General features: G+C 47.1%; 6 protein-coding genes across 8 annotated transcripts in view; 1 reads left to right on the top strand and 5 right to left on the bottom strand.

Annotated features, from left to right (window-relative positions):
* Positions 1-5212: 5212 nt before the first annotated feature.
* On the bottom strand, positions 5213-7940 carry pecr (peroxisomal trans-2-enoyl-CoA reductase). Its single transcript, XM_084457803.1, has 8 exons — positions 7811-7940; positions 7430-7563; positions 7166-7331; positions 6546-6627; positions 6338-6434; positions 6057-6167; positions 5801-5912; positions 5213-5708 (listed from the first exon to the last, which is right to left on the bottom strand). The coding sequence occupies exons 1-8, from the start codon at positions 7920-7922 to the stop codon at positions 5626-5628; spliced, it is 897 nt and encodes a 298-aa protein (XP_084313929.1). The 5' UTR covers positions 7923-7940; the 3' UTR covers positions 5213-5625.
* A 758-nt stretch (positions 7941-8698) lies between these two features.
* Positions 8699-10428, bottom strand: rpl37a (ribosomal protein L37a). The gene is made up of 4 exons (XM_084458424.1): positions 10407-10428; positions 9698-9826; positions 9520-9602; positions 8699-8871 (listed from the first exon to the last, which is right to left on the bottom strand). Exons 1-4 carry the CDS (start codon positions 10407-10409, stop codon positions 8808-8810), a joined length of 279 nt encoding a protein of 92 aa, XP_084314550.1. The 5' UTR covers positions 10410-10428; the 3' UTR covers positions 8699-8807.
* Positions 10429-10843: 415 nt separating this feature from the next.
* Positions 10844-13250, top strand: cfap410 (cilia and flagella associated protein 410). The gene is made up of 7 exons (XM_084457781.1): positions 10844-11019; positions 11132-11150; positions 11256-11302; positions 11706-11935; positions 12055-12205; positions 12294-12393; positions 12515-13250. The coding sequence occupies exons 1-7, from the start codon at positions 10943-10945 to the stop codon at positions 12677-12679; spliced, it is 789 nt and encodes a 262-aa protein (XP_084313907.1). The 5' UTR covers positions 10844-10942; the 3' UTR covers positions 12680-13250.
* Positions 13251-13395: 145 nt separating this feature from the next.
* On the bottom strand, positions 13396-18097 carry orc2 (origin recognition complex, subunit 2). 3 transcript variants are annotated; one of them, XM_084458412.1, is made up of 17 exons: positions 17943-18097; positions 17676-17747; positions 17424-17585; positions 17249-17335; positions 16835-16924; positions 16627-16658; positions 16430-16487; positions 16109-16344; positions 15926-16024; positions 15656-15765; positions 15390-15522; positions 15169-15265; positions 14908-15054; positions 14177-14348; positions 13999-14060; positions 13792-13910; positions 13396-13616 (listed from the first exon to the last, which is right to left on the bottom strand). In XM_084458412.1, the coding sequence occupies exons 2-17, from the start codon at positions 17743-17745 to the stop codon at positions 13533-13535; spliced, it is 1758 nt and encodes a 585-aa protein (XP_084314538.1). In that variant the 5' UTR covers positions 17746-17747; positions 17943-18097; the 3' UTR covers positions 13396-13532. The 3 variants fall into 3 exon arrangements, with proteins under 3 accessions (XP_084314538.1, XP_084314536.1, XP_084314537.1); XM_084458410.1 differs by having other exon boundaries at positions 17676-18097; XM_084458411.1 differs by lacking the exons at positions 16430-16487; positions 16627-16658 and having other exon boundaries at positions 17676-18097.
* Positions 18098-18294: 197 nt separating this feature from the next.
* On the bottom strand, positions 18295-22231 carry LOC311325330 (D-serine dehydratase). Its single transcript, XM_084458007.1, has 10 exons — positions 22153-22231; positions 21709-21866; positions 21378-21507; positions 21119-21269; positions 20679-20859; positions 20275-20393; positions 19929-20055; positions 19659-19721; positions 18887-18992; positions 18295-18741 (listed from the first exon to the last, which is right to left on the bottom strand). Exons 2-10 carry the CDS (start codon positions 21852-21854, stop codon positions 18652-18654), a joined length of 1113 nt encoding a protein of 370 aa, XP_084314133.1. The 5' UTR covers positions 21855-21866; positions 22153-22231; the 3' UTR covers positions 18295-18651.
* A 909-nt stretch (positions 22232-23140) lies between these two features.
* The window catches only part of col6a2 (collagen, type VI, alpha 2), a 20456-nt gene continuing 18327 nt past the window's right edge, over positions 23141-25269 (bottom strand). Inside the window, exons 31-32 of the mRNA XM_084457817.1 lie at positions 24228-24562; positions 23141-24077 (exon numbers count right to left, since the gene is read on the bottom strand). Coding sequence (XP_084313943.1) covers positions 23811-24077; positions 24228-24562 — 602 coding nt within the window. The 3' untranslated portion in view covers positions 23141-23810. The remainder of the gene's footprint in view (positions 24078-24227; positions 24563-25269) is intronic.

Here is a 25269-nt window from a genome sequence, read left to right as displayed (position 1 = left end):
GCTAGGTAACGTAAGCAATAGGAAAATACACTGCTACGTTAATCTACAAAATGTGTCTTGACATTTATGTGGTAATGTCAGCTATGATGAATTATATGTAATCTTAGGAGGAATTATAGCTAACATTAGCTATGTAGCTTGCAGATGGGAGTGTGTATATAACCTTAGTCTAGCTAACATAGCTAGCAGCACCGACCAGGCGACCACCCACCAAATAACGTTACGGATGATATATTATGACTATAAGCGTTAATTATACAGAAACTGCCTGCCATATTTGTGGCACCTGATGTGCGTATGGGTTCACCGGTAATGGTAACAATATATTTGTCCAGCGGGAGACCGGGAGGCGGGAGCGAGGGGATGGTTAGGTAGACCAGGTAGACCAGGTAGACCAGGTAGACCAGGTAGACCAGGTAGACCAGGTAGACCAGGTAGACCAGGTAGACCAGGTAGACCAGGTAGACCAGGTAGACCAGGTGCAGCTGGAGAAAGACGCACCCTCTCCCAGTGAAGCGGTGCTCGGCGGCTACTGGCTGAACATTCCAGTTCTGTTGGATATGTTGCGGGAAAGTTGAAGCCGAGTGCTCGTTATTCTCACACATAACATTGCCAACGAGAGTGGATGAGTCTGTCCCGATTATCAACTCCGGTAGTGTACGCTTCTTCGCGCTATCAGCGCTGTTCAAGCCAGTGACTAAAAGGTACATTTTAAACAACTTTTTCCATTGATCCCAAGGGACGACAGGATCGCCTGGGAGGGATAGGAATGGGTCCGGAGGTGGCAGGGAGAAAATAGGGACAGACTCATACATTCCTCGTTGCCTGTTTTTGTATTTTGCATCTAAGGGCAGTAACACTGGCGCGTTGGTATAGAGTAGCTACAGTTTTACCTGTGTTGTTTGTCAGGAGGTAGGTTAGGAGGAAGCATCTGTGCGTTTGATTCATTAGACAAGTGTAATTTCAACTCCTCTCTCCTGTTTTCACAAAGCTGTGCCTTCCTACCACAAAAGAGACGGCGTGCCAGTGTGACAATATGCAGACCAGAGAACTGTACTATTTGACAGGTTCTTCCCTCCACACCCCCTCCCCACGCAATTGGGTGTGGCTTCGGTGCCTTCAGCAGACACGCCCCCACGGTCTCAGACCAGAGAATGCTGCTGATTTTTAACCGATTTTGAAGCCTTATTTTATATACTTATTTTATATACATTTTTAATCACTCAGATTTGGCTGGGTGGTTAATGACATGTTTTCCTGTGGTGTGTGAAGCTCATAACAAAAAATTGAACTGGGTTAACCTGGACTTTAAATGCCCAGAATGGGTGCAGGATCTTGCCTTTATGGTGGATATTACAGAGCACCTGAATAATCTTAACAAAATGTTGCAGGGCCGCAAAAAAGTTGCCACTCAGTATTATGACAGCATACGCGCATTCAAGTTGAAACTGTCACTCTGGGAGACACAACTATCTAGCGGTGACAACGCTCATTTCCCTTGTCTAAGAGATGTGCGTGCGACCGGACTTAATGCTGACATGGATCAATACAAAGACAAGATTACAGGATTGCTGTGGGAGTTTGAGCGATTTTTTCAGTTCCATAGGCCTATCTGTGAATAAATGTTTTGTGCCTTTGTAGATCCACTGTGATCTGTGAGTGCACATATGTAGGCTAAATTATAAATTAAGGCATAATATTGAAAAACAAAGGTAAAGATTTTGAGTTGACGTTATTTATAGGTTATTTTGCTATTATTTTACTGGCCCGGCCCACTTGAGATCAGATTGGTCTGTATGTGGCCCCTGAACCAAAATGAGTTTGACACCCCTGCTCTACCCGCTGAGTTTGCGATGAAAAGCTACTTGCTTATTAATCTACTTTCATCAAATATATCCGTTGGAAAACTTTTTATCCATGCATCTTAGTTTTAACAGTATAATTGTGACTGAACTTGATTTGTTTGCGAGTAGGTGGTATTTATTCTGTTTCGAGCTTGGCGGGTTAGCCGCGAACTTCATGCCGCAGCGAGATCCCATCTCTGGGTGGACAGCTGTTCAACTCGCCTGGGACCAGGTCCCCTGGAGCTATTTCGCCTGGCTGCACATCGCGTTGTTGTGAACAGAATGAATACCACCTACTAGCAAAAAAAACATATTAGGTTGTGTTGTTGCAGTTCTTATCTTTAGACACTAGATGGGGGAAATAATCCACATACTACATATTATACCTTTAATTACTGGACTAGAACGCGGGTGTATTCGAATGGCAGGTGCCGTTGCTGTAGAGATGAGCATGAATTCAAAAGACTCGTGTTTTTCGAGTGAGGATCGCTGCTCCGTGGCCAAAAATGAAATGGCGCACACATAACAGGATCCAGCATGAAGTATATTGGTCTAATCCTCTATATGTTTACCGCCTCTGTAGCCGAGGTTATCTACACCAACAACTGGGCCGTCCGTGTGAGTGGCACCGATCCTGAAATCATCCACAAGATTGCCATGAAACATGGTTTCATAAATTTGGGAAAGGTAGGCTACAACAGCTAATAGGCCTAGCCTACATCATAGCCTACACTACTGTTACATTGTGAAATAGTTAGCCTACACTGAATAAGCCTACTTTTCTTTTTTAAAGATATTTCCAGATGGCAACATTTACCATATGGTAGGAGGAAAAGTGGCAAAACAATCATTGCAGGCAAATAATTGGCATAATCGTCTCCTGGAAATGGATCCACAGGTTAATAGAAACCGTACCACTTCATCCGGTATTATTTTGTACAAAAACTGTTATAAAAATGTAATTCCATGTAGACTAGATCTAATTATGCTGATCTGTTTCCCAGGTGCTCTGGTATGCGCAGCAGTCTGGAATGAGTAGAGTGAGAAGAAATGTTGTCAACATTATGCCAAATGATCCCCTTTTCAGCCAACAGTGGTACTTGGTACGCTATTTCAAAGGGCCAATTTAGCACTCTGTAATAGAGGGTTTTCACGGCCGGCCACGTTGGAGGTTTAAAGTCGCACAGAAACCATGGATGTATTATACAGAACCGGACGTTTGAGATCATCTAACTTCTGTAGTTTGACCAAGCCCCCAGGATCAGCTTGGCGCATTGAAGCCACCATGGGCTTTCAGGCCAAGCCCGGTATTGCAAGGCACGTCACGGCATGCGGCCCAAGAACCTTATTTCCCATGTTAGTGGATGATGATAGATAGGGCTAGAAAAGGAAAACAAAATTTTTCTCGGTATCATTCAGCATCAGAGACCAATCTAATCAATATAAACTTTTAATTCAATGGGGTTTTGTTTGTTTTTGAAGCCACCAATACCTGTAACGAGCCCATTTGAAACATGTGCTGTGCACGAGCCTCGGGGACGCTGGTCGCGCGTTCGTGAGTCCTGCGAGCTCGGCGGGAAACAGTGACCATAGGAAGACCCGCCCTTCTCTGCCTCTGATTGGATAGGAAGTCATGTAATGACGTCGGCTAACATGCTAAGCTTTTAGCAATGAAGCTGCTACGATGATGCTAATCATAGATATGAACGTATGTCTATGATGCAAATGATCATGACATGTGGTTACTTTAGGACATCGTTGGAAAAGATCTAGAGGGTAAGTGGGTCAATGTTGAATAACTTAGCTAACATTATCTAATGTTACATTTCTTTATATTAACATCAACTATATTGATAGGCTAGCTATGCTAACGGTAGCTAATGCTAACGGCTTAGGGTTAACGTTAGTTAATGCTAACGTTACGTTCGGAGGTCTGATGTATTTCAATTTTAACATAATGTTGAGCATGATCAATGTGACATTGTTCATACATTGATTACAGTCTGTAATCTTGTCTGGCATTATTTAGCTATAGTGGGCTGATGCTACTATAGCATTTGCCACATTATACATCAAATTAATCAAGCATAGTTAGTGTTATTACCTGAAGGCATTATTACCATTGCAAGTAAGCATGCCATGTATATGCCATACCTGGAAATCAAATTAATAGTGTAATTCTTCCCCATCATAGCTCATTGTACACTGATATAATCATTCTCCTTGCCTTTGCTAATACTCATCTCTTTTATCAAACTTTGTGCTAGGAAAGAAATCTGGCTGTGATTCGTCGCTAGTGCTCATCCAGGCTGTTGTCATCTCCCGCCTGGACTCCTGCAACTCCCTACTTGCTGCCATCCTGCAGCGTTGGCCATCAGACTCCCTGATCTGAACGATTGATTCATTATTACCATGGATCGGTATTGGGATTGATCAAGGGCGAGTGTGAAATAGCAGCCAGGAACTCAGCGGGCAATCCGAGATGCGGTAGCCGCGGCCAATGCTCCTGCTGGCGGGGAGTGAAGCTCTTCAACTCGCCGGTCACTGGCTCCCTGGAGGAATTTAGCCTGGCTGCAATAACGTTATCGCGAACGGAATGAATACCATCTACTAGCAAACGAAACATGTTCAGTTATATTTAACCTGTTAAAACTAAGATGCCTGGATGAAAAAATAATTTCTCCAATTGATATATTTGACAAAAACAGGTTAATATGCAAGCCGGTTTTCATTGCTAAATCAAAGCGGGGAGAGCCGAGAGAGCCGGGAACGTGCGTCTACATTTCAGATAAATGTGAACTTTTTCGTGGACGCGCGTCGGCCAGAGAAGCTCAACTGCGCAAGTCAAAAGTCACCGGAAGGCCAGAAAAGCACAACTGCGCAAGTCAAAAGTCACCGGAAATAGTCAAATGACTACAAATTTGCCAAGATGGCGCGGTTCAATAGGGCTTCATTGTTGATAGCGGCCAGTGAATGGAGTGGCTGTATCCAGTTATATTAATACATCCATGACTATAGGGAGCGATTCCGAACACAGCCTACATTATCTTCTTCTTGGGGTTATTTAATGGCGGTTGGCAAACAACTTTGAGGTGCATTACCGCCACCCACTGGTCTGGAGTGTGAACTAAAACGATAGGCTTACCTTTCAACCCAGTCATAACACCATTGAAGAACAATCTCACATCCTTCTCCTCAGATTCTATACAGCAGCCTAGTTGATTTTAAATATCCCAAAAAGGGTTTAGTACGTTATTTCACCCACTGCTGTAATCTTATGCACTAGAAAGCAGAGAAAAACTGGTTTATGCTAATGGTGCCTATCAACATGAATTTGAAGACAAACTGACATAAGATTGGTGGTAAAATCAGTTGAGAGAACATTACCTAGGTATTTATTACATTTAAGGCAAATGGTGTTTCTTTAAGAGATCTCTCTCAAGACAGCAGAACAGATATCCTGAGTCATAGCTGTTCCACAGGTGCAGATTTTAAACATGGTTGGCTCTATATGAAAATCTTTACATTGTAAGCACATTATTGAAACGTATACTCATATAATTACAGAGGTCACATTAGACATATCTTAACATCTCAATTATCTACAATTATGTACATGAGACATATTGGAGGAAAGGCAGTCACGGAGGTCCCATTTTACATCAACCCAAAATGCCGACAACGACTACTAAAAGCAATCCCCAATTCCGTGGCTGGGTCTCCATGGTGCTTGGCTTGGCCGTAGGCTGTGTCGGCGGTCTGGTTCCCAAACCACAGAGGGTCAGAGTTTGGCTTTAGGGTTGAGGAGTTCTCTCAGAGTGTCCAGGTTTTCTCCCTCTGGAGCCTCAGGCCATGCACTGTGATCTAAACACAAAGAGAGACATCCTCATGACAACCTGATACCTCGCACAGAGAGAGATGAAGAGACTCTGTGATGTACACACGTGCGTGCGTACCGGGTATCTCCCACATAGAGTGGTAGAGGCTTTGTCCTGCATCCACCCGGATAGTGGCTCCAGAGATGTAGGAGGCAGCAGGAGAGAGCAGGAAACACACCGCGGGAGAGATCTGAAGAAAACACAAACAAGGATTAATACACTTCTGTAAGCACCGTGTTAGTGATGGGTTGAATCTGTCTAGGGCAGGTTTGAACCTAAAGCATGGAGCTATGGTGCACAGTGTGTGGGGGCACCCTGCACTGAATCTGCTCACCTCCTCTGGGACCCCTAGTCTCTTAGCAGGGCTGAAGGGAACAGACATCTTAAACAGTGCTGGTCCAAGGTCCTTATAGTTCTCCATCGCTGTCTTGGAAATGATGGTGCCCTGCACACGCACACACACACACCAGGTAAAATCAGGGATGTAAACACACTCGCACGCACACACACATGGTAAATCCAGGGAACTCCAACAGTGATTTATCAGTCCCAGAAGCAGAACCTTACACACTCCCCCCCCCCCCCTCTCCCACACACACACACACACGTACGTACTGGTGCAATGGCATTAACTCTGACTCCTGAGGCAGCCCACTCGATGGCCAGACTCTTAGTAAGGTTATCTACCGCCGCCCGGGCTGCTCCTGTGTGGCTGCAGGAGAAAGAGAGAAAGTGTGAGTGAGATCAAAATCAAAATAAATGAGAAAGGAGCGAGGGAGTGTATGTGTGTGTGTGTGTGTGTGTGTGTGTGTGTGCTACCCACGCCATTCCTGGGAAGCCCTTCCACATATCAGCGATGATGTTGACAATCACACCCCCGTGCTCCTTCATCCATGCACTGTACACTGTGGGGAAACAAAATCACAATATTACGCCAGACATCACAGGTGTCTCTGCTTAGCTTCCACCCTAACTTGCCCACAATGGGTTCAATCTCGGGTCCTCTGACGTAGTAACGAACACACATGACAACCTCACATAAGCACTGCTTTAGCCTATATATTGTTTGAATGTTCCACGTTTTATCGTGTCTCATGCAGTGTGGAACACGCAGTGGTCTGATTCTGGTCTTGGCTCGGTCTCGTCATGCCTTGGTCTTGACTCGGTCACAACCCCTCAAAGTCTTGGTCTTGACTCGGTCTCAGCCCCTCAAAGTCTTGGTCTTGACTCGGTCTCAGCCCCTCAAAGTCTTGGTCTTGACTCGGTCTCAACCCCTCAAAGTCTTGGTCTTGTCTCCGTCTTGATACACTCGGCCTTGGTCATGACTTGTAAATAACAATGTCAATGTCATTTTATATCTATAGCACCATTCATACATCAATGAGATGGATAAAAACATAAACCATGTAAACACAGTGAGAACACACACTCTCTCTGTCTCACCCTCCTTGGAGCAGAGGAATGTTCCAGTCAGGTTGGTGTCTATGACAGCCTTCCAGCCTTTGGACGACATGTGTTCTGCTGGGCTGCTGAACTGGCCTCCCCCGTTATTCACCAGGAAGTCTACTCGACCATACTTCTTCAACACGGATGAGACCAGAGCCTTCACCTACACTCACAAACATACACATACACTCACCACAATGAGGATGTGGGAAATATTAATCAGGATACTCCTGATACTGAAGAAGTAGCCTATGAGTGTACCTCATTCTCATTGCGGATGTTGCAGGGTATAGGTGTGACGGAGGCAGCACTGGACGGAGGGATTTTCTGTTTCAGCTCCAGAGCTGCAGCTTCAAGCCTCTCCACCTTTCTACTGGAGATGACCACGTTGCACCCTTGACATAAACACACGAGAGTAAACCCAATGCACTCATCATGCTGCACCCTGTAGGGGCTACAGAAGAAATACCTTTAATAACAATAATTACATGGGCAGGTTTGATCTGTAATCCACCTTCTGTGTTCATCTGTCTAGATGTAGGGCAAAGTTCCCTCCGCTCTACTCGCCCTGTTTGCTCTAACTGTTTCAGGGCAGGCGGGCTGTAGCTGTCTTTAAAACGACAAATAATACACAACACTCACCCAGTTCAAGCAGCTCGGCAGAGATCGCTTTGCCGATACCGGTCCCGCCACCCGTGACCACCGCCACTTTGTGATTAAACAGACCCGATCTGAACACACTGGAGGCCGCCATGTTTATTCCTGGAGCCGTCAGAGGGAGCCGGATGCGAGCGCCATCCGGTGGACATGTCCACAAGGTCACGGTCACATACTGCCTCAATCCTGCACCTGTATGTGTAATCATGTTATTAGATGCTATAATACGATCGGGTGGTTGAGGCCACTGAAAATACAATAGAGGGGCCCCCTCACATCGAATGGAAGGTGTCAAAATGACCATAATAGATGTGTACAGGCCTGAGTCAGCAACTGCAAACGTGTGGGGACAACTCCTACCTGACAAGGGGCATCTGATTCATGTCCATACGTGGACATGAACACTTACAACCAATAACCTAGATGCATTCAAAACACAATGACCTAGTTTTACTGCAAACAGCCCATAATTCATCAAGACAGACAATTCCAATTTTGCCCCAAGTGGAATAGTTCCAGGATCTAAGTACTTCGACCAGCATATTAGTCTAGCATAGCCAGACCATCTCCACACTGTTGTTCTGGCTGCAAAACGCTGTCAATTCAGGAATAGGGGGAGCGCTGTACCGATCAGTCGTCTTTCACGGCACTAACACCAGGATGCAGCAGCGGCCCCATTGCAAATCTGATTGGCACTGCTGGAATTGAGCGTCTTCATTGAGGCTTATTCCAAAAACCTACAACTCGTGAATCAGACTTGGTAACATTAATCAAGAATAATATGCACTAAAAGCACTGTTACACAGTAGTCATTTTACACAGTAGTAACATGTACAAACAGCTTGTGGGGAAAAAACAAACAACAAACCGGGATTCCGCTCTAGACTGCTTTATTTCAGGATGTTTGAGCAATGCAATGTCCAGGACGGAAACACTATACAAAAACAATCCCGAATGAACCCAGTAGCTCCGATGAACTGGTTTACTGGTCCTTCAGCTCCTTCAGCCTCCTAATAGCAGACTTCACTGTGACGGCAGATGTTGTGCTGAAAAGAGATTACAGTTCAGTGATCAGAGCACACTGATGTCAAGAGAACACATCACAAACACCAGTCTAATAATCCTATATCCCCAGCAGATCAAACAGACTCCTCAGCTCACAATTTAACAACAGCTTTCTTATAGTTCCAAAATGAGTGGATAAAATAGCATGGCATTTGGATAAAATAACATCTCAGTCATATTAGATGGAGAGATCAGACTAAAATGTGCAGCAATCAATGCCAGGTAGATTTTGAGCAAAACAAGTGTTTTGCAGTACACAGCAGCGAGACAAAGAGGCAGTACTACAGCAGCCAATGAATGTATAGTAATGCGACATTTCGTTATGACTGTACACTGCACATATTACATGTGAATCTACAGCAGATGTGTGCATGTGAATCTTTATTATCCCTGTGAAGATTTGCACAATAATGTATTGTTTATGTTTTCTGAATCACTTTCCACACCAGATACAGACAACCGAGTCCTGCCGGTCTAGGGGCATGATTCTCACTTAGGGTGCGAGAAGTCACAAGTTAAAATCCCAGACAGGACAAAATGCTGAGGTCCACTCCACCTCCCTGCCCCCCAGCAGTAATAAAGTACTACTTCTGCTAATCAGTATGCATGCATATACACTCAAAACGTACTTGTATGTCCAGGCTCCTCCAGCCACAGTCTTCCTGCAGGACCCACAATGCCAGATACCTACGGCTCTCCTCTTCATCTTGGTCTGAGAACACACACCCATAAGGACACACAGTAAGTAACACGAACATGGCTTATCCGTTTGTGTGTGTGTGTGGTGTAAAATTCATTAGCTTTTACCTTGCCGCAGAAAGAGCAGGTGTATTTAGCATGCTGGCTGATTTCAATCTTCTTCACCATCTTCCTGAGCGACGCACCGTAACGCGTGCCATATTTGCCAACAATCCCCACCTTCTTAGTGCGCTTGGCCTATTGGAGAAATCACTTGGTTAGAGATCTTTAAAAGAAAATCCACACTTAAACACACGTATTTGCCAAGTAGTGCACAGGAGTCTCGCTGCCCAGTTATTTAGCAAGTGGGGCGAGTTGTCAACATTTAGCTGGTTAGCTAACGTTACCCGGGTCCGTGGCCATTCCCCTAGTTAGCTAGCTAACGTTAGGCTAATACCAATGGTTAGCCAGCTCGCCAAAGGGGGTTTGTAGATTGCAGAACACAAGTACATGCTTAATATCGTTGGCATTCTCACAGAGAAACACACATGGTGTTCTATGGTGGAATACAAGTCCGAGAATGTCAGTCATCCAGCTATTATGTAAAGTAAAATGAACTAGCAGCCTCCAGCCGGTAAGCCATGGGGCGGCCATTGCTGCCTCTGAGACATGATTAGGATATAATGCTTTATTTAGCAACATGGTCCAATCATCTACGCTAATAGTTGACAAAACGTATGTATAATTATATCTCAAAGCCTTCGGTATGTTTTCTATCTATATAGTAGCTAATATTAGGTAGATTCATTTGGATTCAAATGGGGCAATCTTCGCTCACCATTGTAGCAGTGGAGACGTAGGTCCAAAGAGGGATTGCCTAGCGCGCATGCGCAATTTACCCCTGTTGGAAATACTGCATTGTGGGATATTGAGTCTGTTGCGTAGATCATTTGCAGATTGAACTCAATTAATTTACTTTGTTTTACTTTACTTTTAATTTTGGATTTGTCACCTATAGCGATAGGTTATTTAGAAGAATGGGATCTGCACTAGTGGTGAATTTGGAATTGCTTTAAATATTCCATTAACAGAGCAGCCCATCGCGATTTCAGTCTCTTGTTATTTGATATCTCGGCATTGATCTAGGTCTGCTTCATCACACAGGGTTGTGAAGTGTTAAGCGGATATGGCAACCGGGGTAACTACAGACGCCACACAGGAACAAGGCGCATGCGCATTAGTCTAGCAGTGCTTCTGTGTCGGCCAGCTGGCCAGCTCGCGATGTTGCTCTCATAGCTAATCGATTTCTTTGCCATTATAATTGTTTTAAGACATAGGCAGTGGCCGTCTAGAACATAAATAGCTCACTACAGTATGAAACTAACAAGGAAGTTAGTGCTCGCCAAGGCTAAGGCCTCAGATTTGGACAGTGTAAAGAAACTAAACTGCTGGTAGGTGGGGAAAGCTAGCTAGCTAACGCAGCTAATCAACATCTTCTCTGGCTTTTGTTAGCAATATGTACATGTTGCTTGTGGTTAAATGTTTCATACGTCTTATCTGCAGGGGCTGCAACCTGACGGACGTGAGTGCGTCTTCATTCCAAGGAGATCGCTGCAACTTTTGTTTACGTTGTGTTTACTTTGTGTTGTGACGTCAGTCCGCTTTTCTCTCTGCTCTCTCCCTACAGATCTCCATCTTCTCCCAGATACCCAACATCGAGGTCCTCACACTCAGGTTGGTCAACTGCCCCCTCTCCCTCATTCTCTCTCCCTTTCTCAGGCTCTGTCTGTCTATCACACACACACACACACAAACACACTTTGACAAGACCGGGTTTGGTAGAGGTCAGGCTGCTGAGCTAGACATCAGTGTTGAACTGTGCAGAGCCAACTCTTCAGTTCTCCCCTCTCAGGCTTCTTTCTACGCACACACACACACACACACACACACACACACACACACCTGCACGCACATAGGGGTTGAGTATACAGCTGAAGCTACCATACAGATGTCAGGGGTGAAGTGGACTGATTTTAGTGGACTAGTCAGGAAAACTAGTCCACATCATTGAAGTAATGTCTGTCTTAAAGTTATAACTATTCTCTTTTCTGCCGCTGTCCCTGCCTCCCTTCTCCAGTGTAAATAGTATCTTGTCTCTTTCGCCTCTCGCTGGCTGCCTGTCTCTCTGTGAGCTCTACCTGAGAAGAAACTTGATTCCGTCTCTCTCCGAGCTCTCTCATCTCCGCCCCCTCACACGCCTGCGAGTGCTCTGGTTGGCGGAGAACCCCTGCTGCGCAACAGAGCCTAGCCAATACCGTCTCACTGTGCTGCGATGTCTGCCCCGCCTACAGAAATTGGACAACCAGGGTAGGTCTGCTGCATATCTTTATTGGAAGTAATAGTGCTGGGTTTGTAGTTTTCAGCAGTGTATCACTGTGTTTTTATCTGACAGTGTTGTGTATCTGTGTGTGTGGGTGTACATGCAGTGGTGACAGAAGAGGAAGTTGCTCTTGCCTTGGAGGAGGGCGATGAGATAACCGCACCCCCCGCCGCCGCCCAGAACCAGCTATCCACCAATGGCCAGACAGATGCGGAGACGGAGAATGACCCTCTCAACTACAGCATGGAGGAGACCAAGTGAGACTGAACCCTGTGCGGAGCAAATGGGTGGTGGCGTCTCATCCCATATACATGCAGATACTAAACACCTGTCCTCTCTCTGCAGTAAGATCCGTGAGCAGCTGGGCATGAAGCCTCTGCCCAGGGACAAGTTCCCCTCTCTCTCCTCCCCTTCTACCAGAGAGAGCAGGCCTGGAGCCAGAAAGGTGATACACATGGCACAGTTAAATGTTGACCGTTACAATTCGACCTTCTCATAGTGCTTACCTGAGGTTGTAGTCAGTGTTTGTGTGAGTTTGGAATGACATATTTATGTGTTGTTGTCAGACACACACTCTGGAGGCGGTGTTGCTGCTGCTGAAAGATCTGGACGAGGAAGAGCTGAGCATCGTTCACACGGCGACCCTGAACAAACTCGGCACATACACACTCTCTGGTGAAACGCTAACGCACGCACTGCTAACAGAAAGAACTACTGACACGGAGCACTGACACGCACCCCGCCCGGGATGTACTTGCTGTTTAACAATGCGTACGGGTAGAAAAGCGCGTATTTTGCGGTGCGTTCATTTCTGACGACCTGCACAGTCTAACCCGGCCGACGCTACAAACTATGTACGCGTAGTTAAAAGCAAGTATACCGCTGGGTTTACATCTACGCTCGACTCACATTTTCTCACTTTGGCCCAATTTCTGGCCCACAACAAACCCTAACTATCCTGCACACTTCCCCACTAGGATGAAATTACTGGCATCAGAGGCAGGAATGGGACTTTTCCCCCCAACTAGGCAGATTTGTGGCCCCATGTGGCCTGAAATTTATGCCCAGCTTATCGTCTGATGGACCAGTAGCTTTACTAGCCCGAGGCCAGAAATACCAGCCTCTCCATCGCTGATCAGTGATGGCAGAGGTGTGACTCAGGCTGGTTAGACAGGGTTTGAAGCTCTTCAACACATTCAGTTGTTAGTATGTAACCATAACTAACAAACCCTGATCCATTAGTGATCCACTGACTCATGATGAGTTGGGGGGAATATTTCCATAATAGGCATGTCTATCTGCCTTTCCTGAACAAAAAGATTGTATCTGTTTTGCTATGTGCCGAATGCTTTGTGTATTTATCGCCTTGTGTAAATAAAGAGGAAGCAAAATGCAAAAAAAGTATTTTTTTTTACTGAAATTTTAACATATACAAATCTACACAGACACGAGTGCACACACAACTTCTTGAGCGTGACTCTCAATCACTGACATTCCCAGCGTTTAGGACAGTGACCCACTCTCATAGGAGGAATCTATGGACGACAACCGGTGAGGCATCACATGAGCACTCGGCTCTGCTGCTTAATCCATTTCCTCCTTCTCCAGGAAGTCATTCAGCGTGCTTGTTTCCACGGGAATCAGCAGGTACTCCACTCCATCAGCTCCCTGGGGGGGGGGTGGGGGGGGGGGAGAAGTGAGCCAGAGACAGATGGTCTAATCGGGTGTAGGAGGCCAGGCTCCAGTCGAGGGAACGGAGCCAAACCAGCAGGACTGAATTGTTTTAAAGGGCCAGTCACCAGTTGTGTATAGATGCAGTGTAGTGCTTGTGTGCGAGTCTCACCTTTCGTGTTCGTATGAGTTTGTGGTCTTTGAACTCGGTGAGTTGGGTCCTCAGCGTCAGGTCGGAGTTCACCAAGAACGCCTCTCGACAACGCTGGTAGAAATCCTGGAAAGACAAACCTAAACACGCACAAAAGTTCAATACCAAGTATATGAGGCACAGAAGTTATATTCGTGTGTGTGTGTGCGTGTGTGCAAGCGTCTTCACCTGTGTAGGACGGGTTGTCTTTGTTCTCCAACTGAAACTCCACCAACAACCTGAAGATGCCCCTGTAGACAGAAGACTATTAATACCCTCCAGAGAGATGCCTGCGTCCTGCGCTGTGGACCCAATCCGCCAGTGCCAAGTCTGAACGAGTGTGTGTGTGTGTGTGTGTGTGTGTTACCTGGCATTGGGTGTCAAGCTGCGGAGGACGTGTGTGAGCGAGGACAGCGCGAGGGCTCCGGTCTGCTGGACGAGGAGGGAGTTCTCGTACGACGTCTCCTCAGCGTAGCGCTGGAACGACACGCACTCCCACCACAACCAGTTGAACTGACTCTGCTTCCACTGGTCCCACACTGAAACATGCCCACACACGGGTTATACACACACACACGGGTTACACACACCCACACACGGGTTATACACATCCACACACGGGTTACACACCCACACACGGGTTATACACACCCACACACGAGTTATACACACCCACACATGGGTTATACTGTATACACCCACACACGGGTTATACACACCCACACACACGGGTGACAAACCCACACACGGGTTATACACACCCACACACACGGGTGACACACCCACACACGGGTTATACACACCCACACACGGGTTATACACACCCACACATGGGTTATACACACCCACACACGGGTTATACACGCCCACACATGGGTTATACACACCCACACACGGGTTATACACGCCCACACACGGGTTATACACGCCCACACACGGGTTATACACGCCCACACACGGGTTATACACGCCCACACACGGGTTATACACGCCCACACACGGGTTATACACACCCACACACGGATTATACACACCGGTACCCTGCCGGCATAACGTGCCACACAGCGACGGTACGGCATGGAACGGACACACACATACCCAGTGGGGCGTTGATATGGTCAATGGAGGCCACCAGGTGCATGTTGGGAACAGAGGCCAGCTGCCCAAGTGCACTCTGGGTCTTATCCCCTCGGAGCATTGGCCCGTCGATGTTGTGGATGATCAGGTACACGTGGAGGTCTGGGTCTACGGGGAGACAAACACACACGAACGCAGACTCCTTCAACGCGGAACACGCACACCAGAAGCCTTTTCTCTACACCTTGACGTTACAACGCAGAAGAACAAGAAGACGCTCACTGTCTCTGAGGGTGGTGGTGATGTACTGGATCTGGTCTGCAGGGTTCCGGAAGGTTCCCTCGTGCTCTAGAACCTCAGCAGTCAAAGAATTCAGGATCTGGGGGGGGGGGGGGGGGCAAGACAGAACCCACGCAGTTACGTAATGTTCAGCTTGTGTGACCTGCTGGCCATGTGACAAATCTGCAATTGTGCAGGTGTCTTGGGGTGGACTGGGTACTGACTGATTTGAGGGTGATGGAGGGGAAGAAGCCGTTGACCACCATGTGAACCTCCTGAGAGAGCTGGGACACGCGGAACTCCTCCAGCAGAGACTTCTTACTGCCCAGGCCGTACACCAGCACGCTGAAGCCCAGCCTGCACACACACACACACACACACACACGCACACGCAGGTACAAATTTCATACAGACTGATGGCAAAGCAAGGGGAGACGAGTGCCAAAAAGCAAGCGCGCGCACACACACACACACACACACACGCGCTTACTGTAACTGCAGCATCCACTTGCTGAAGTGTTTCTGGTGTTTGTTGTGAAGCTGCTGGATCTCAGATGAGTAACAGAAGGGCTTTCCCTCCAACAGCCGGAACAACGTGTCCTACACACACACACACACACACAGACGCGAGGGAATGGCTACTGGTCAGTTCCTTAAAACAGTACAAGACTTAATTCACATTTGATACTGAATGGCATCGTTTGCACATGTATTGGAGATTCCAATCTGAGGCTGAATGAGAGAGGGGGGGCGTACTGACCCGGTCTAGTTTGGGTGTGTGAAGGCGCTGGAGAGTGCGGTCTGACGTCAGGACCTTGGAGCTGCCGTGAGCCTCGAAATACTCCTCTACAAGATTGGGCTAGAGAGACGAGACGGTTACCGTACGATCGTACAGTACGCACACGCAAACGAAGGACACACACACACACAGACACACACGCACCTGGTTCAGGGGCTCCGGGGCGCTCTTGCTCTTCTTGGCGGGGGTCTTGTAGAGCGCTGCGGACTGGGCTTTTCTAGGCGTCCTGGCCTGCCTGAGGTTCTCCTTCTCCTCCCTCTTCTCCTTCTCCTCCCTCTTCTCCTCGTCCTTTCCCTCTCCGCCCTCCTCCTCCTCCTCCTCCTCCTCCCCGGAGTCGGAGGGAGAGAGGTCGCTGTCGCTGTCCGACCGCAGGCTGGGTCCTGGAAAACACCGTCACAAAGAGTCGGAATTTACCACGGCACGCCACGGCGCCGGGTAACGAGGCTGGCTACCGCGGCAACCCACCCGTCAGTCTCTTCCGGAGCCGGTGGGGCGTCGTGGAGACGAACTGCACCTTCCTTCCCTGCAAGGAAACAGGAAGTTGGGCGCAGTGAGCACGCCGGTCCGGACGCCGCCGCGCAGCGGCACACTCAAAACACGGGGAGGACAGGTGATACGAGCACACAGGACAGTCGGGGTCGGTGTAACATGCCGTCTCTCACCTTCTGGGGCGTTCTGCTTTCACTGGAATGTTCTAGAGAAAGACGGGGAGGAGAATAGAGAGAGAGAGGGAGGCAGAGAGAGAGAGAGAGAGAGAGAGGGAGAAGGAGAGGCGGATGCAGAACAGGAGAAAGCAGTTCGGGTTATCGGACAACCAAAACCAGAAGAGTATTTGGAACTGGGGGTGGCGGAGACAGAAGACGGACTCACTGCGGGTCGCGGGCGTAGGGGTTGGGGGTTCAGAGTCGGACGCCACGCTGAAGGTCACATTCTTCCCTGGAGTCCGAGCCCACTCAGACGCTGCACAGAGACCAGGTGGGGATGATGATGATGATGATGATGATGATCATCGTCATCATCATCGTCATGCTCGTGTTTACAAAAGCAAGCAAAAAATAAGGATATATGAATATAATAACTATCTTGCATTTAGCTGTATATTGCGCTCTCTACATTGCTTAGTGTGCGCACAATCTAGGAGCTGACCGAAAAAACATTTCACGGCCATTTGAACTTGTATGATGTAGCATGTGACTAATAAACGTGACTTTGAGAGAGAGAGGGGTAGGGGGAGAGAGAGAAAAAGAGAGAGAGAGATGGGGGGGGGGGGGGGGGCAGTGTTACCTGTATTGGCCATCTTCTGGGAGCGTTTGACAGACTGGAAAGTGAACACAGAAGCTCCTGCTACTCCAGATACACACTCCTCCCCATCTACAACACACAGACACAGGTGTCAGCCAGGATCCATCCACAAACAGCACTAAAACAGCTCCTACACAGCATGTACACACACACACACCTTCGGTATTGTCTGTTCCCAGGGCCTGCACATAGTCCTGTTCACTAAGGTGCTCCTCTTCATCTTCACCCCCTTCTTCCTCGTCCTCTTTGGTGCTCCATCGGCCTGCCGTGTTCTTGAATATCACCAACTTCTGCACAGAGTTGCTGTTGCCCTTCACACCTATGTAACGTTACACACGCACACACAGCTTGAGCTATGGGTGGGATGATAGAAGGCGTATTTCGTAACATTCAGTATGATCATGTTTACCGTCTTGTTTGTCCACTATGTGCTCCAGAGCATCTCCATCGCCCACGAACCTCACTTCCAATACGCTCATCCCTACATAGAAACATTGGCCACCATCATCATCATCATCAACAGAGGCTACTGAACGGTCGCGTAAGAAATGTGTAGGTAAATAAACAGACCAGAAAATCATGCGTCTAACATACCGAACGACAGAAACTAAAATGGAAACACAATCGCGCCACCACTACACTTGCCTGTCGGCTGTTTTCAACGACTCCTACTCACTTTAGCGCACAGTTGCTTTCCCAAGGGACAAAACTGCTAAAAACGTGAAATAAAAGTCGGACACTGGCCGGTTAGATGTAAGCGTGACAGATCCAGCGCGCCATCCTGCAAAGTTTTTAAACCACGTGACGAGTGAAAGTTCACCTCTGGCCAATCAAAATACAAAACGCAAGAAAACGTCATTTCCCATGATACACTTGGACTTGATCTGATCTCTACTTCAGCTCCACATCCTTTTCTGTAATTTTCCCAAACATTTCAACTTTACTCTAGAATTATCCGAAATAATAGATGTAGTATTGTTTTATATAATGGACATCCTACCCTAGACATATCTTTTTCCATACATTTTATTACCATGATACCATCGTATAGGTTGGTTAGTGTAGGCTACAGAGTAATTAATTAATTTAGCAGGAGAGAAACAATCAAATGTGTAATTCTAAATCTGTGAGTGTAAATGTTTTTTTTAAATTACAGTGTTGTTTTTATTACAGTGAAATATGATTTATTTTTATTTATTTATTTTAAATCAGGACAGTGCATATTAATGAACATGTACAATACATGTAAATATGCCAGATTGTAGCCCGGAGGCTAGTTTACAAAATGTATTTTCTAGTGTCATCTATAAATCCTATAGTCATGATCAATAGTAGAGTCCATATGGCTGACGGGCTGTCGTCCCATGAAGCTTTTCTGCATCGCATCACCACCCACGAGTTGGCGTCCACCTCCCGACCAGGCGACCCCCAGAGTGGACGTGGTAGACGGGATGCATCGCGGCCGACGCACATGCCTGTAGAAAACAGTTAGAACCAACCTTAAAGATACCATACTGCCATTCGGCCTCATTTGATCATCACTACAGGGCCAGGGGTAGTGAATGGGACACTGTGAGACAGAATAGGTCTTTATTGGTTGAAATGTGCTCGGGTACTGACGTGATAGGGTATGAGGGTGAGCAGGGAGCCCAGTGGGTATTTCCTGTAGTCCAGGCTGCCTGAGACGGGCTCTACTCGGCCGTGCTCCTGGGTCATAGACAGCAGTCTGCAGGGGGACAGTTACAACGTAGCATGAACATCAGGAAGACCCACCCACCCTAACCCTAACCCTAACCCCACCCAGCGCCCACACTGCAACAGAAAGTGTGGATCCCGGATTGGCTTCTACAGCCATCTGAAGACCACGTTATTGATGACCCTACGGAGGACAATCAATCATACTCGACCCGAATGATCGCCGATGACATACTTCTATCCGAGATAGACATGTATAATGTGGCATTTATGTATAAAGTGCATGATGTTCTACAGGCGTAACAGGTGTGCTTCTTCATTTGTCCTTCTGGCTGGTTGCTGTTCCATATGAAAATGTATCAAGAGAAAACCATAGTATTATAAAACCATGCCGATGGTGGCATTAGGAAATTAAAGGGTCACAACTTTTACGCCATTTTTATTCTTGGCCTATAGCGTACTACGTCAGCCATTCAGGTATTGTTCTATCCGTTCCATGGTGGGGACAGGTATATATAACAGTACCTGAGGTCTGGGTGTCCCTCGATCATGGCGTATATAACAGTACCTGAGGTCTGGGTGTCCCTCGATCATGGCGTATATAAAAGTACCTGAGGTCTGGGTGTCCCTCGATCATGGCGTATATAACAGTACCTGAGGTCTGGGTGTCCCTCGATCATGGCGTATATAACAGTACCTGAGGTCTGGGTGTCCCTCGATCATGGCGTATCCACTGGGCAGTTTTCCAGCTCCATCCAGGCTGAGAGCAGTCAGCAGGAACGGTTGTAATATAACAGTTATAACATGGTTATAAGTTACAACAGAGATAGCAGAAATAACTTTAATATCAACATTTTCTCTTCTGAACAAAAACATACACACACACAAACAAACACACGCTCACACACATCACATTTTTATACACACTTTGCGTTTCCGATAGTAGCCATGGTTACAGCAGTACTACCTGAGTCCACTCCAGCCACAGTCGATCAGCAGCTGGTTCCTGTGAGGGCAGTGACCTATGACCCTGGTCAGCACCCTCACAGCCACGTCGTCCAGAGAACACGAGCCAATCACAGACTGCTGCACGTCTATCAGGTAGACAACAGGGAAGACTGGTTTAATGTACAGTAGTCTACACTGAGAAGATTAGATGCCTTTGTCACACAACTGACAAATACACACAATTTTCTCTCATATATCAACTTAAAAGTATTGTTGAGCTCCTGTTCCTTAATGTAAACGTACCAGTGAGAACGAGCACTTATTTTAGTTCAAGTCAAGCATGGAATACGCACATGCTCACTGACCGTAGAAGGTGTAGTTCCCAGGATGCACCTCACTGAGTCGGGCCATGTCCGCTACAGGCCGGCTACAGGAGGGGGTGGAGCCAATACTGGACTTGCAGGTGATACCGACATCCTTTAGCCTGGAGAGAGACACAGCGAGTGTTCCCCGTGTTCCCCTTCACAACAAAAACTATCCTAACTGAATCCTAGCTGTCGATTGCAAACATTAAGATCTATCTACTTACTATTCTCTCAAGTATAGGTGACCGGTACAAAGCAATTGACACAAAGTGTATGTCTTCGTGGGTTTGATGTTATAGCCTCTTCCCCCCCCCATTTCAAAGTGTATGTGAAATGTGTGCGTGTGTTTTGTTTTCCTGTTGTTTCCCTGTTTTGGTATATCGCTACGGAGCAGTGTGGCTTACTTCTCCATAAACTGCAGGGTGAATGTGGTGGTTTCCTGGGCGACCGCTTGGATTTGCTCCACGCCTCTACAGTTATAGGTGTTCCCACAGTGGACGTAAACCCCTGTAAGCTCCACCCCCTCTGCCTCGGAGATGGCCCGGGCCAATTGCAGTGCCTCCGGCTGCGAGTGGAGCACACCGGCTACGGAACACGGAACCACAGAACATCGTGAAACATTCAGCAAAAACGTGAAACAAACAAACGTGTTGTCATTCGGAGAGAAGCATGGGAAATTGGGCTGCAATCGACCTCAAAAGCAGAAAATGCATTTTGAGAGGGTAAAACACTCAAGATCTTATCATAATAAGATCATTTCATCAAGTCCTCGGTCATATCTGAAGTATTTGATCACGGAGGGAATATTGGTGTTACAGTAACAGAAGTCCCCCCCCCCCCACACCTCTTCCGTTGGCGCAGTCCAGCTTGAGCCAGACGTGCCACACCTTTCCCTGTCCTAGTGGTCTCTTCCTCAGTTGGTCCAGAGCATCGTGGTGGTCCAACAACACCTGGAATAAACTCAGTCTCTCTGATAGGGCGGCACAGCGTTCCACCTACAAACACACACACACACACACACACACACACACACACACACACACAGTGAGCTTTGAAGGGCAGGGATGAACTGTACTGGTTTTGGTATCGGCACTATAGGCTACCTTGTCAAAGGGTAGAGGGTAAGCATACAGGATGTCGTCATATCCGTGGTCGGCATAGAAACAGGCCTCCGCCAGGGTGGAGACAACGATGCACCTCCGAGACCCTCCAGTCATTATATCAGCACACTCACTGGACACACAAACACACACAGACAACCTTCGGACACCAGTCATCCAATATCACATCATACTCTGATCTGGCCTTTACCCTAACCTCATTGGTCTGTTATCTGTACAGGTGTGCTCAAGTGTTACTTGTGTGTGTGTGTGTGTGTGTGTGTGTGTGTGTGTGTGTGTGTGAGAGAGAGAGAGAGTTCCTTGAGTCTCTTACAGGGTTTTGTGGGTCTTCATATGCGGTCTTAGCTGGACCCCCAGGTTCTGACAGCGTTCTCTCATTCTTTCAGAGTTCCTCTTCACAATGTCGACATCCACCACCAGCGCGGGGGTAGACAGGTCTGACACGGGGTCCCCCTCCATTATACAGCACGTCTGCAAAAAGTATAGGCCTATTTACAGCTGTATCCCTGACATAGAGAGCCAGAGGAAATGGAGATAGCCACTCTGCATAGGAAATCGCAGTAGTAGTAGGCTAGCCTGTGTTATTACTGCAACCAGTAGTCATCTGAAAAGCGTTTCACTCGAAACCGCTCAATTAAATCCTTGCGCGTGATTGATTTCGAGCATAGACATTATGGAGGATCTCAGAAACACGATTACTGCTCCACTTTCTCAAACGAACACAGAATGCGTAGATTAGCTACAGTTAAACACTCACCACAAGATTTGTCAGGCGCAGTTTGGGACGTAAATTACTCTCAGCTGGATACTATTGTGATCTTGTTTGTTTTGAAGGGTCAACTGTGGTCAGTCAATAGGATAGGCTACGGTGTCCATGTGTAACCAAACTTGTCAATCATACGAGTTCGTATTTCACGTTTTATAGAAGGCCTCTGAAAAACAAATCTTAGCTTATAGGCTACCACTTTCTACTGCTTCTTATTATCTTGAATTTGCATTGCGAGACTGGTATATGATTATACTGATATTATTATTATGCTGATACTATGATTATGGCTACTTATTGTAATATCATATATGACAGCTTAAAAAAAATTCAGATGCAGGCCTACGACATATTTCATAATATTCGTTTAAACTGCATTTAATATGTTCTGAGTTATTTAGTCATATTTCAAAACGACTGAGAAACTAGCAAACTGGATCATAATTGGAATATAGCCTCCATATGCAATGAGCTATATTAAACAGCAGAGGGTGCAAGTCATTCTCAACAGAGTGTGTGTGTGTGTGTGTGCGTCTGCGTGAGTGTGTGAAAGAAACAGATGAGTAAAAATTGCTCTGAGCTGTTTCATCCAGAGCATCCTCATCTGGGAGACAGCTGTGTGGAAAAAATGTCCGTAAGTGAAGATTTTGTAAGCCAAAGTCCAGAGCAGGCCCACTAGAGGATACCCATATTTCAACTCAAGTGCAACCAGGTGCAGATCACAAGCTCTTGCACATGTGTGCTCGTGCACAGACACACACGCACACACACGCACACACACACACACACACACACACACACACACACACACACACACACACACACACACACACACACTGCACACAAACTACACATGAACTAAACACTTATGACATGAATAAACAAACACAGTCCTGGGGTCACCACAGCTGGCTTTATTACATGTCATGTTTACAAATGCAAGTTTTGTGTATGTGTGTAGGAAGTGTGTGTGTGAGTATGTGTGTATGTGTGTGTGCGTGCGTGTGTGTACGCGTGTGTGTGTGTGTGCTTCCGCGTATAGGTGTGGGCTAGTGTGTGTGCATGTTTTGTGTTTGGTTTAGAGCTGCTAACCTAGACGCCGGGTCTATAAATTGACTGGTCCCCAAACAAGTCTACAAAAGTCATTGACATTAAACTGTTTGATAAATCCGAAAACTGCATTTTCTGTCCTCTACATTAGCACCTTTAGTGTAAATACTAACTTTGTGATAGAGACACACAGGGAGAGTTCTCTGTAAGGTAAAAAATTAACAAAAACTAACAACAGAAGAAACACCTACAGTTGAAACTCCTACACATTCAGTATCAGTACACCCCTTTCCTATCTTGAGTGTCTTTGGTTGGTAGTGCCGCTGACCATAGAATTAGAACAAACAGAACAGCCGTTCCAATCAACTGTCAATGGTGTGTGTGTGTGTGTGTGTGTGTGTGTGTGTGTGTGTGTAGCCCTTAACCTTCCCAAGATAGAATGTTGGAAAATTCTGTCAGAATTCTGTGCCTGTCCCTAAGCACTGGCAATTTTCCGTTGTGCCGTCAAATTGTATATCTGTGGACCAGTGGAGCCTGGCTGTTTGTTTTGTTCTACCGATTCTAATTCTATGGCGTCGAGCCTCTTAGCTGCTCGCTAGCTAGCATATCCAGCGGATGAAGCGGTCGAAGAACGAGGGCTTCTGCAGGGTGGTGTAGTCCTCCCCTCTGAAGATGGCCGACGTGTCGCCCAGTGCCACCTTCCTCAGCACTTCCTGGTCCGTGTCGGTTCCCATAGCGATCACCGTGGGAACGCCCTCTGCCCTCCTCATGGCGGACACGCCCTCCTCCAGGCTGTCTCGGGCTGTGATGCCGTCGGTGATGAACACGAACGCCAGCTCGGCGTTGCGACGCGCAAAGCGGCTTCCCTGTGACGCGCAGAGACAAGAAACGTCGATATCCTTTATAAAACAGGTCACCTCATGTAGTTGGAGTGTAATGGCTGCCCAGGTCTGTGCTTCACAAAGAGGTAGTACATTTTCATGTGTGTGTGTGTGTGTTTGTGCGGAACTCTGTACCTGTGACATCACCAGATTGTTGATGGCGTGGATGATGGCGGTGCCCAGAGAGGAGGAGGAGTCCATGTAGGTCATGCCTGCCAGCGAATCAGTGATCACCGTGAGGTTGTGCGTGAGCGGGAACTCCACCCTCTGCTCGGCCTGGCTCCCGTACTGCAGCAGGGCGAAGCGCGCGTTCTTCTTGTCGGAGTCGCCGCTGGCCAGGGTGAGGCGGCGGGCCACGTTCTCGATGAACTCGCGGGCGCGGCGGTGGTTCTCCACGCCCATCCTCTCAGAACCGTCCAGCAGGAACACCACGTCCACCGGGCGGTGAATACAGCTGGCCACAGCAGGCTCTGAAACACACACACATTCAAATGATTCATGTTTTTAGGATGCTAATGTTTGTCTTTCAAGCAATAGCGTCGTCGTTGTTTCAAGTATTAAAACTCCCCACAGCGGAACTCAACAGTAACCACATCAGAACAACATGCCGTTTTTAGTTTGCTTTCATCTTTATTTCACACGATACACAATTGAAACAATATTTCACATCAGCGCGTTGCAGTCACAGAGCTAACATAACACAGTAAGGGTTTTCTCTCCCAGGCGTCTCTGACAGGACTGTTTTCACAGCTTTACAACAACTCACAAGCGAAGCCATATGCACTACAGACCACTTCAAACTACAGACCATTTCACTAATGGAATGAGAAAAATAATAATACCCACAATTCAGTCTTTTGAATACTTGAAACGCACTTGATTCGAAACATCAAATTTAAATGCAAACTAGCGATGGGCGAGCTGTTGCTGGCACCTATAAACACTTACAGTCTATAGCCCACCACTGCCAACATTCATACGCCCTGAACACGTGCAGTAATGCCATTGCCTTTAGCCCGTTCCAAAACCGCGACTTCCCGGGAACACAGGAAGTCAAATAGTGGTAACTATGGTGATGTGCAAAATTGCAAAACGATATGATTCAGAGTGATTCAGCGCTAGCGAGGGTCACCGTGGAAACACGGCGTCGTCGTCAGCCCCTGTCTGGAGTCACAAC

This window comes from Borostomias antarcticus (genome assembly GCF_949987555.1).
Source record: "Borostomias antarcticus genome assembly, chromosome: 24".
NCBI classification, from domain to species: domain Eukaryota; kingdom Metazoa; phylum Chordata; class Actinopteri; order Stomiiformes; family Stomiidae; genus Borostomias; species Borostomias antarcticus.
This window is presented reverse-complemented; position numbering and strand designations above follow the sequence as displayed.